Source organism: Leptosomus discolor, chromosome 3 (genome assembly GCF_034619465.1).
Source record: "Leptosomus discolor isolate bLepDis1 chromosome 3, bLepDis1.hap2, whole genome shotgun sequence".
NCBI lineage: Eukaryota > Metazoa > Chordata > Aves > Leptosomiformes > Leptosomidae > Leptosomus > Leptosomus discolor.
In genome coordinates this window covers 21,838,778-21,850,973 of record NC_141393.1, presented here as the reverse complement: position 1 = coordinate 21,850,973, position 12,196 = coordinate 21,838,778, and the positions used below count along the sequence as shown (strand labels likewise).

At 37.5% G+C, this 12,196-nt stretch overlaps 1 protein-coding gene across 1 annotated transcript; it reads left to right on the top strand.

Moving 5' to 3' along the window:
* The first annotated feature begins 896 nt into the window (after positions 1 to 896).
* On the top strand, positions 897 to 2,885 carry FLRT2 (fibronectin leucine rich transmembrane protein 2). The gene has a single exon (XM_009953337.2). The coding sequence runs from the start codon at positions 897 to 899 to the stop codon at positions 2,883 to 2,885; it is 1,989 nt and encodes a 662-aa protein (XP_009951639.1).
* Positions 2,886 to 12,196: the final 9,311 nt, after the last annotated feature.

Below are 12,196 nucleotides of genomic sequence, written 5' to 3'. Positions count from 1 at the left end.
TCCAGAGTCTGGTAGGAAATGAAAAAAACATACAGTGTGATTGAATAATACGGCCCAGAGTCTGCTCTGCCAGGCATCAGTGAATAGCTTTTGCAGTGGTTCCGCAAAAGGAAAAAAATGCCTGAACAACAATTTCCAGTTAAATGGTTTAGTTTTAGGTTTGTAAAATGTTTGAGTTTTAGGATTTGAGACGGACTATGAGAGGACAGACTGAAGGTACAACATGCAAACACAAGTGATAGATCTAGCCTTCACTGAAGTCACTCAAAGTCCTTCAGTCACTGCAATGACTTTGCATCAAATCTCTTTCAAGACTATTTAACAGTAATATTAAGCTAACGTTTAATATTAATGCCTTTTTTTCCAGAAAGCCATGAAGAACACAGTCTTGGAATAGTCTTCCAATAGGTTTGATCTTCCTTATTAAACATTTCATGCTATTCAGCTTTTGTCTTTTCTTTTACAGGCGGGCCAGTTCTGGCAGATAACTGATGTGAGGACTTTGCTGACTTCAGAAAGCTGAGTGTAACACCAGCAGACTTCAGTGAAAGGAAATACTATCCCTCCAAGCAACTCATACACAGACGACTTTTGGTAGCTTTAAATTAACCTGTTGCTCACCTGCAAAGACACGACCATTGTTTCTTCCAACACACATGGAGCAAGGCAACAAACTTTGTAACCCTGGCTAATAAGACTGTGGCTTACTTATCAAAAGTAGGAGGTGGGCCAATTACAAACGGATTATCTTATACTTAGCCTCCAGGACTTTAACTCTGGCCTGAACACTGGACATAAATAGCAGTCAATTTTAATGATCTGAGATTTTGCTACCTGTGCTTTATTATTGTTATCAGTTCTTTAACTCTTTGGTACTTTATTTCTTTAAATTAGAAATGGGTTCGTGGACTAGAATGTGGCCCACAGATTGGGCTGTTCTCGTGAAATTGTGGTTTATCTTTTCCCTGGGGCTCTACATGCAGGTCTCGAAAACTTTGGCCTGCCCAAAAGTGTGCCGCTGTGATCGAAACTTTGTCTACTGTAACGAGCGAAGCTTGACCTCAGTGCCTCTTGGGATACCGGAGGGTGTAACCGTCCTCTACCTCCATAATAACCAAATTAATAATGCTGGATTTCCTGCAGAGTTGCACAATGTCCAGTCAGTGCACACAGTCTACCTGTATGGCAACCAATTGGATGAATTCCCAATGAACCTGCCCAAGAATGTCAGGGTTCTCCACCTGCAGGAAAACAACATTCAGACCATTTCTCGGGCTGCCCTTGCTCAGCTTTTGAAGCTGGAAGAGCTGCACCTGGATGACAACTCCATCTCCACTGTTGGTGTTGAGGATGGGGCATTCCGGGAAGCCATCAGCCTCAAGCTTCTGTTCTTGTCCAAGAATCACTTAAGCAGTGTACCAGTAGGCCTTCCAGTGGACTTACAAGAACTTCGAGTAGATGAAAACCGAATTGCTGTCATTTCAGACCTAGCCTTCCAGAACCTTACAAGTCTGGAACGTCTGATTGTGGACGGCAATCTCCTTACTAATAAAGGCATAGCTGAAGGCACGTTCAGCCACCTCTCCAAGCTCAAGGAATTCTCAATAGTGCGGAATTCACTGACTTACCCTCCTCCCGATCTTCCAGGTACACATCTGCTAAGGCTCTACTTGCAGGACAACCAGATAACCCATATACCACTTACAGCCTTTTCAAACCTCCACAAGCTGGAACGTCTTGATATTTCCAACAATCAACTTCGGATGTTGGTAAAGGGGGTATTTGATAATCTCCACAACCTGAGGCAACTCACTGTAAGGAATAATCCCTGGTTGTGTGACTGCAGTATTAAGTGGGTTACTGAATGGCTCAAATTTATTCCCGCTTCTATCAATGTACGGGGTTTTATGTGCCAGGGACCAGAGCAGGTCCGAGGTATGGCAGTCAGGGAGCTCAATATGAATATGTTGTCATGCCCTACCACCACCCCTGGTCTGCCACTTATCATCACCCCAGTCCCAGCTACAGCCATGCCGACTACATTAGTTCCCACCTCATCAGTTCCTCCACCAAGTAGCAAATATAATCCTTTCACTCCTACCATAGCCACACTCCCCACTGTGCCTGACAGGGAGGACAGAGAAAGGGTGACGCCTCCTATATCCGAACGGATTCAACTCTCGATCCATTTTGTGAATGACACTTGCATCCAAGTTAACTGGATGTCTCTTTTTACTGTGATGGCATATAAACTCACATGGGTTAAAATGGGTCATAGTCTGGTAGGGGGAATTGTTCAGGAACGAATAGTTAGTGGTGAGAGGCAACACTTAAGCTTGGTAAATCTGGAGCCCAAATCTACCTATAGGATTTGTTTGGTTCCACTGGATACTTATAACAATTACCGAACTGGAGAAGACACCGTCTGTTCAGAAGCCACAACCAAGGCTTCCTTTTTGAGCAATGGCAGCAACATCCCCTCCAGCCATGAGCAGACGACTTCTCAGAACCTGGGCTCCCCATTTCTGCTGGCAGGGTTGATTGGGGGCGCAGTGATATTTGTCCTCGTGGTCCTGCTCAGCATTTTTTGCTGGCACATGCACAAAAAAGGGCGTTACACCTCCCAGAAGTGGAAATACAACCGGGGCCGTCGGAAAGATGACTACTGTGAGGCAGGGACCAAGAAGGACAACTCCATCCTGGAGATGACGGAAACCAGCTTCCAGATTGTCTCCTTAAATAATGATCAGCTCCTTAAAGGAGATTTCAGACTGCAGCCCATTTATACCCCAAATGGGGGCATTAATTACACAGACTGCCACATCCCCAACAACATGCGATACTGTAACAGCAATGTCTCAGACCTGGAGCACTGTCATACGTGATAGTGAGGAGAGGTTGGGGTGTCTAGGACAAACAGAAAAAAACTCTGGAAACAACAACCCCATAACAACAATGAAAAAAATTACATTTGATAAATGTTACACAGATGCATTTATGCATTTGAATACTCTGTAATTTATACGGTGTACTATATAATGGGATTTAAAAAAAGTGCTATCTTTTCTATTTCAAGTTAATTGCAAATGGTTTTGTAACTCTTTGCTTTTTAAATCTTTAAAAAAATATTGCTAAGTACTGTACAGGGTTGTACAATAAGAACCCAATGTCATGGCAAAGGAAAGAATGACTCATTCTTCAAACATTAACCACTTTGCTGTCGAAGCTCTCTGAGGGATGTTAAGTTTCTAGGTATCCTGTAGTACAGGAAAATAAGTGCATATTAGAACAGGGTCACTAGGAACGGACAAAAGCAATTCAGATAAAATGGGTACAACCCTTCTGACTGGAACCCAGCAGTTGCTGTTGAGCTTCAAACAATTGGAAATACTTGCATTCCCCTTTGTCAGTTCTGCATTTCCTACCTCCAACTGAAAGCTGGAGTTCTGAGTGCTACCAAAAAAGGCTAATTTCTTGTTTGGTTTGTTTTCTCCCAATGTACTTGGCATAGGAAAGGTACACAGAGCTCAGTGTCAAACTCAAAGTGACCTTGATTCCTATTTGCAAAATCTATTCTGAAACTGTCCCCCCATACTACATACTTTTATGATAGAAACTGTTCCAGCTTTTCATTATGAATAAGAAGCTTTAGGCATTCTCTGACCCTTCTCAGTGGGAGATGAAGGTTATCAGTATGTAACAGATAGCTGTCATTAAGTTGTACCTCTCTTTAATAGAGCAGCATTTGTTGACACAGCATGTTCAGGTAAAGCCTGAATGAAGGAAATTCTGAGTGCTCCCAGCTCTGCAGTATTCATGTAGAATTTGGAATCTAAAACTGTAAATTGCTGAAAACATGATGCAAAATATGATGCCAATGGAAAGGTTGCTGTTGACTTTTACAGTTCAAGCCCTGTTTGATTTAGGGGTCTGAGTTAAATGTTCAGTATAGAGAAGCAGGAAAAAGAAGACAAACAGAAAAAACAAATAAGAAAGATCTTTTTAAAAATTATTTGTTATTGGAAAGGCCTCTAGTCTTATTATGAACTAAATATGTTCAGCATGGAAAACTATGTATAAATTCTGGTTGGTTTTGGTTCCCCATTCCTGTTCAAGTATACAGACAAGCATTAATTAAGCATTTGATTAGCTGAGGATTTTTGAGAACACAAGTATGTACTGTCCCTTTGAATTACCCTTCTTTTATCTCAAGCTTTTGGAGACTTTCCACAGTTATCTGTGCTTTATAAGCAGTAAGTGGGCTTAGAATTTTCTTTTTTATTCCCTCAAATTCTTTAGCTGGAATACCTTCTGAGTCCTTGAGATTTACATGCACTATGCGAAATGCCATGCTTGTATTAAAACCATGATGCTGCTTTCAAAATTATGTAATGTTCCAGCCACTCCACTGACTCTGTGACTGCCAAGAACTCAGGATTTCTTGCCAGCTCAGTGGTGGAATCTAATTCTTTCTTTCTTTAAGTTTGTTTGTTTTTTAATGCAGCTCACTTTCTCCTGAGCTTGAGGACAAGCAAAAGTTCACAACAAAGAGAAAAAAAAAAAAAAAAAAGAGATGCAAAACTTTCCTGAGGGAGAAGGGAACCAAAGAGAAAACTTTTTGCAGTGACCAATTAGGGGCAAGGAGAAGGTGTTAGAAGTGGACTGGAAGTAAAGGCTGAAGCACTTTCATTGTGGAATGCTTAAACTTTTCACTTTATGAGGCTGCTTATGTTGGGAGAGAGGGTTTTAATTTTTTCCTTTGCTTATTTCACTGAACCCATTCTTGAAACCCAGCAGTCTATGAATTTTCAATCGCATGATAACACTCATTTTCTGCAATGGCAAAATGAATCCAGTTATGATTGGTGGCAGAGTACAATCATTGTGTAAGGAACAGCATCCTCCCCCCAACACCTTTTATAATCACATTTTGAAATTCCAATCTATATTCTGTATATTTGCTATTTTCTCCAGATATAACAGGCATTTTAGGTAACCTGTGTGGCTACTGTAATAGTAAAGTCACTGAAATTTTGCTGAATAAAAGACTGCCATATCAAATGGTGTAATTCTAGGTAGAAACATCTATGCAAAGTGTTTTTTTCTGTTCTTATTTACTGAAGATTATAATGAGAAGGTTGATACTTTTGTTTTGTTTGTTTAACATGTTTTAGGTGCCAAAGCCCACAAGACAAGCAGCAAATAGTTGTGCTTCTGCACGCTTCCATTGCATGCTGGAGTTTGAAATTAAGTAGAGACAGAGATTCCCATTGGGTGTGGATGTAGTATTTAATTTCACTGAAATAACTAGCTATAGGTTTACTTTCAAAAGGCATCCTTTGAAAGTATGCGCTTAGTAGAATTTCATGCTTCAATGACTGATGCTGGAGAAATATTTGTCCTCCTTGATGAATATCTTCTGTTCTAGGCCTCAGGATACCATAGTTTCAAGACGAGCTAGGCACCTTATTTGTAGCAAATGATTTATTCAGGGAGTTCAGCCATACTGCAGGTGAATGATCCACAAGTCCAAACTGATGACAACAAATGGGGTTACTATCATAATATGGTAAAAACAGAAAACATTCACAAACTGTTCATTTTGATCTCAGATGATGAAATGTATATATATCTATCTGTGGACCATTACTTGCTTACCTAGATCAAAAATCAAAATAATATTAAAGATAGCATAGTTTATGCTTCTTTTCAGTGTGAAGAATAATATATATATTGGTATGGGATACTGACAAAGTTTCTTTTCTATTACTAATTTTCTGAAAAGAAAAACAAAAAAAAAAAGTAGCAAGCCACTTATACCAAAATTTTTGGATAAAGCTGAGTATTATCTAAAAAATTCACAGTTGTAGTCAACGAAAGGGTATATATTTCATTTGAAGAAAATTTCTCCCAAATCTAATTGCTGTCCAGCTGCCAAAGAGTTAATGTGTTTCAACCCACAACAGAGTTTGGGACTTTTCAAAGTGCCAGTCACACAAACAGCTGAGACTTCATTTCAGTCACATCTAGAGAAGTACATAATGGGCAATTTTTACTAGGAAAAGTATTTGGAAAACTTCAGAGTTAAAAACAGAGAACAATCTTTTGGTGATTTGAAGTTTAAGATTAGTAGCTTTTTCCTTGTCTTCCTAAATATGAGGTAATCTTCACTTACTGCAAATATCTGACCACAGATACTAACTAAAGGCTATAAGCAGAAGTCCCAAATATGTGCATGTAGAACTCACGTAAAATGTTTACTTCCAGGTCCTGATCTGAACAGCTTCATTGGACCTGGGGGCAAATGAGTGGTTTACAGACAAAATCTCACCCATCTTCCATTGTATACTGCTAATAGCTGATGTAAATGTACAGAAAAGACTGGTGAGTGGAATAAAGTGAGAGTTTAAGCGAAATTATATTAAAGCAGTATCGTAACACTGCTGTGCCCAGTGCTTGGGTTCCTTCAGAATACTTATTTATTTACAAACAGGTCCTTGTTTTCACAGATTCTGTCACTATAACAAGTGTTCCTCACATGTAGCTTGATGGCAGAAACAAACACCTGACGAATGCATGGACTTTGTGTTAACAAGTCCTTATTGGAGATACTATTATTGAATTTATTCTTAAGAATATTTAGGGATTGGGTTACTTTTGACTGAAAAGATACTAGCAGTTTTCCCTGTAAGCCAACAAAGGACTACAATGAACGTCATGTAAAATAGAAAAATGAAGTAGCATATTTTATTTGCTACTAGAGTAGTTCAACTATATTTTTCTCTCAGTCATTTTCTCCTTTCATGACAGAAAATGTCTCCCTCTGAGAAATACATTGATTTTAATTTTACAAGCAAAAGAACTTTATGCATATTGTATTGTTGTTATGGTTTTAAGGGTCTACATAAGGCACTTTATTAATAGACATTTAAGTGAAATTTGAATCTCAGCTTTTGACAGTGAAGTGGTTAATTCCCATTGAATTCTCCATTTATAGTACTTCTTCACCTTAAATTTAACATGGAGATATTAAAATTTTTTCTTTAACATAAGACTATGAGAATTATGGTTTTCCTCATGACTTATCTTCCCTGCTCAGTGGAAAAACTATACAGAAATGAGTGCCAAAACCAAAAGTTCTGGCTCTGAGCCTCATCAAATACTGCCTGATGCTCTCTTCTGAACACAGAGATAATCCTAGGAAGCTGATGATTACTCCTTCCCTGAACTATACTGAACAGGGCACTTTGTATCCCAGATGATACTACAGGCAATATTGAAGCATTTGGCATTAAATTTTGTACAGCAGAGAATATCTTGCTCTTTAAAAGGACACTGGCTAGTAGACCATCTGGAAAACTAGTACAAAAGAGATTTGGCAAGCCTTTATTACACTGGGGCTCTGTGGAAATGTGCCTCATGAGAGCTGAATTCTGATCCTCTCAGAAACAGATAAGCTACTAAACAAATTGTTATCATCACTTGGTCCCAAATATCGGAAGATGATCTTTCATAAAATTGATTTTAACTGAGACATGCACACTTGATTCTGTTCTGTGTTTGGTATACTTTCTATATTTAACATGGAAAAATAGATGGTTTGAAGTCTGCATTATCTGTTTTCTGCAATCTGCCATGTTGCACGCATTGTTAACTTCAAAACCTCACTATACACTATATATTATCTTGTTGACATATTCAGTAAAGAGTTATTTAAAAAAATACAACAATCCTGCTGTATTTATATGAGCAAGTTAATTAAAATAAGGATGTGAATATCTGAAAGGGAAAACAGAAAAACAGAAATACCAATCTTCTGTACTTTCATTTGTGGAAATATTTTAAAATGTTCTACTGTGTATCCACCCTCTCTTCAGATACTAAAAGAAAAATATTTTCATTTTCTGTCTCTCAAAGAGTTAAACCATTTGTTACTTCAATTTCTCAGATTTAACCTTACCTTTATAAGATTATCTCATTCTGTTATGCATATAGAAAATCACTGTAAAACAAGAACAGATTGTATTCCAGTGTTTGCAATTAATAGGTACATTTAAGCAGCTACACATGTCTATAACAAATGCATATATGTGGAAGCTGTGACCCATAATATGCATAGTCATTTGATAAACGCATTTGATGTTCATCCTTGACAATCTTAAACCTGCTTTTACCTATTATTATCTATTTAATCTGTTTCCTTGAAATGAAATGTGATTTTTTTCCAATTCTTCCTTCAAAATTGTTCTTGAATTTTCAGAATGCACAACATTCAGACAGGCCTTAATAAATTTTTGTGTATCTTATACCTAACATATACGATAATATATACGGTATATGTAAAGAGATGTTTTAGCTGCTTAGAAATTAAAATTACCCCTCTTCTAGTTACATATACGAAATTACCCCTCTTCTAGTTACATATACAAGAGCTAATTTTTGGCTTTGACAGAATGTGAAATATTGAATGTTACAAGCTACGTCACTTCAAAGCTTAGAAATGTAATATTGCTGAGTGTCATGATTCCTCTATAAATTATCTTATTCTCTGTTTTAACCCTGAATATCAAGTAAAACTACTGAGAGCTGCTATGCAATATATCCACATCCAGGTCCCCCCTCTGAATATGCTTCCCTGAACTCGATGTTTCTTTTGAGCCAGATTAGACTCTAGTAACTAAACCTTCTTGCCTTACCACAGGAAGGTGGAGAATAGGTAAAGTAAATGATAAACACTTGTGATCATTTATGTATTTCTGGCAAAAGTAATGGCATCATCATTTTCAAGCGACGATTTTGTTTTCTCTCAAAAAAAAGAAAGTTGACAAACACTGACTACTTCATCAGATGTTTTAATAACCTCAGATGATTTATCTCTGTAGAGATCAATCTTTATATTTATTTGTTATAGTTCTAAGCTTGGTTATCTGGAGCTGTTCATACCCATGTGCATGTGTGTATCAATTCCTGTGGCTGTGTATAGAGGGTTTAGCTACAAGGAACTCCAAAGCAAGCACACGGAGGAGTATTTTTTATTATTCTTCAGTCAACATTTTTCAATATTTCACTTTAAAAAGAGTTTTCTATCTAAGAAAAGTTATGGTGCCACATAGAGAAACTACATTCATTCATTAAAGTATGAAACAAAAGTTTTAATTCTACTTGAAGTGCCACTGTCAGTGAAGGCTCAAACTAAAAATCACTAAACTACTTTATTACACACGTAAAGAATTGGTGACTTTTTTAACAATAATTTGAATTCCTAAAACTAATTAGTACACTTTCATGGTGAAATCCTGACCCCACTAATTTCGACTATAAATACAAATATTTTTAGGTATAATACATATGTCAGAAGGGTTATTAAAACTTTCAGTATGACACATTGTATATGTCACGCTATGTATCCCCACGCAGTATATGCTAATGTGAACAATCCCATTTACTCAAGCAGGGCATTAGCATGTCTTTGTGAGAACTGCAGAAGCATGGCATGCACATTAACTCTGTCATTTTCCAGAAAAACTTTCTCACCATTATTAGACACTACTAGCTGACAAAAAGCGCATATGACTTATCAAACATATGTAACTTAGAAAAATAAAAAAATTGAAATCTGAGAAAGGGGAGATATTCCAAATTATTATAGTTATTCTCTTAACAAAAAGCACAACCCATGCCTACAAAAGCAGGGAAGGATCTGAGTTTTATTTTGTTTTGTGGGCCTTTAATTACCATTTCCTGTAAGTTCTGGAGTTCCAGGTACACCACGGTGTTCAAGGAGGAGTGTGTAACAAGGCAAGTTTGGAAGGTCATGTTTTTCATTAATCCCCTTTTATTAATGCAAATATTAGTAAGGTGCTTGCAGACTAAATTCCAGACCACAGCACATGTGATCCTTGTGTTAGGGGTCAGATTGGACACTCATTCTTTCAGTTTAGATGTCTATTACTTTTCTCCATTATTCCTTGTCCAATTAATAATTTTCTTAACATTTGAAACTAAGTGATTAGTTCTATAGCATATTTGTCACGATACACGGAAAAATTTTTTACGAAACCGTTTTACCTGCAAACTGTGATGAAGATTACATAGCATAGCTAAGCTACAGAAATGCTGGCAGTACAGTGAACCATTTGTCATGAAGTAACAATCTTCTGCTGTGATATCAATTCAGTTTATACCCAGACTATGAAAAATCCAGAGGCACCAATCTTACGATTTCCTTTGCATTTGCATCATTTCTTCTATGCCACATCAACCTTCTCTAGCATGACTGGCTTAGAGGACAGATTGCTGCATGCTGCCTCACAGAATAATGTAATTTATAAGTATTTAAATTTAAGATTAAAACAAGAAAAACAAAGCTGTTTTCTGATTGCCTGCATTTTTGGGCTGCTGCAGTAGTAATTTGCTCTGTATCTTTCTACTGCACTATTTGTTTCTCATCATGTTTACAGACACATCACACACGCACGTGAATATATGCACAAGCATGCTGTATTTATATGGGTTTTTTATGTATATATATTTAGATACTCAAGCATACACATAAACATATATATCATATATATAAACATATGTATACCTGTACATATAAATATGGATTGATCTAGGTTGAATCCCATACAGATCTTTTGCTCTGGATTTATTTCAGTTCCACCTAAGCTTGTGAAAGAGAGTAAAGATATAGAATAGCATTAATCTTTTCTTTGAGAACTGTATTGTCAGTATTGGTGAGAGCATCTTTTCAATAATGTATGTCCTTTGCAACTGGTGCACTAAAACTTGAATAATACAGAGATTAGCATAGCTCCTGGAAGTGGAAACTATGCACCTTGTGAAATACACTTTCCAATGCACAAAGCACATCTGAGGAGTCAGTTTATAGCAGGGGTATTCTGTGTGTAGCTAAATAAACAGTAGAGAGAAGAGAATGTGGGAAAAGACAGTTTGTAACTAAAACCACAGTATGAACAAGAAGGGGAAAATTCAGAGGTTTCTACATTATTAGCATTACAGTTGACTTTTTCTATGTCATTTTCTTCTCTATGGCCTTTTTTCCTTTCCCTTTATTTGACAGCTTTTCCTTTTGATGTGAACTGCCTTTTAACTCTTTTTAACTGTCTTTTCACCTTCTGTTTCATGAAGAGCCCTTTGTTATATGGGATTTTTGTGGGATGCCCAAAATGGGGGCCTCTCTCATACATCAAGGTATGCATTTGCATTCAGCAGCCCAAATAAGCAGTGTTCATTGTCACCCATCCTCCTCATGTTGTCTAACTATTCCAAAATATCTTGCTGAGATGAACTACACAGCTTGTGTGCTATTACAGGAAGGCATGGAAATTTAGTATGAAATATTCTTCCAGTGTTTCTCTATTTGCAGCAAACATGCAAGGAAATTTACATGCAGTAGCAGCCTTCTCTGCTGCTCCAATAATGCTGCAGCAGTGCCTTTTCCTTTGTTCCCTACCATTCCACTTGCATCTGGCTGCTGATTTGAAATGTGAAAAACAGAATTTTCTCTGTTGTTCATACACACCTTAGGTATCCTGACTCCATAATTAAAAGACATGAACAACCACATGTCAAATTCAAGGACTGGGAGCAGGAGCTGCAGGGCTCAGGACCATGACTGCGTGCCTGGACATGCGGTAGCCTACAAGCCAAGTCCTCTGCACTGTACACATGGCTCAAATCACCTCCACTGCCACTCTGGTATAAAAAGAAGATTATTCCCTTTTAGATCTACAAACCTATCCATCCCTTCCTGAGGTCATAAATTGTAATATAAGTATTATTTCTCCCAAGATGAGGAGGAAAGGATGAGAGACATGTCTCCACCCATTTCTCCAAAAAAGGGGAAGTCATCCATGGAATGATGGACAGGCTCCCTCACTATGTGCCTTGTAGTACCCCCAGCTACTCTCCTTCTGCCAAATATTTTAACTCTGTAGTTAAAAGTCCATGCTTATACTGTAATTCTGAAGATTCAGAACCTCTTTGTTTTACTGTAATTTTTAGTTTTTAGTTTAAATACTCTGGTTTTGGTAGGACTCCTGTCTTACTCATTGCTTAAGAAGGAAATAAAGCAGGGCAGGGTATTTCATGCCAGGTTGTGAAGCTGATATTGCCCTTTTTTAAATACCTGCCTTTGCAAATTAAAACATATTTTATGATGGGTTTTCAGGGT

What these genes read in the sequence shown, in the direction of transcription:
- FLRT2 (XM_009953337.2), top strand. Translation starts at nt 897, where the DNA reads ATGGGTTCGTGGACTAGAATGTGGCCCACAGATTGGGCTGTTCTCGTG.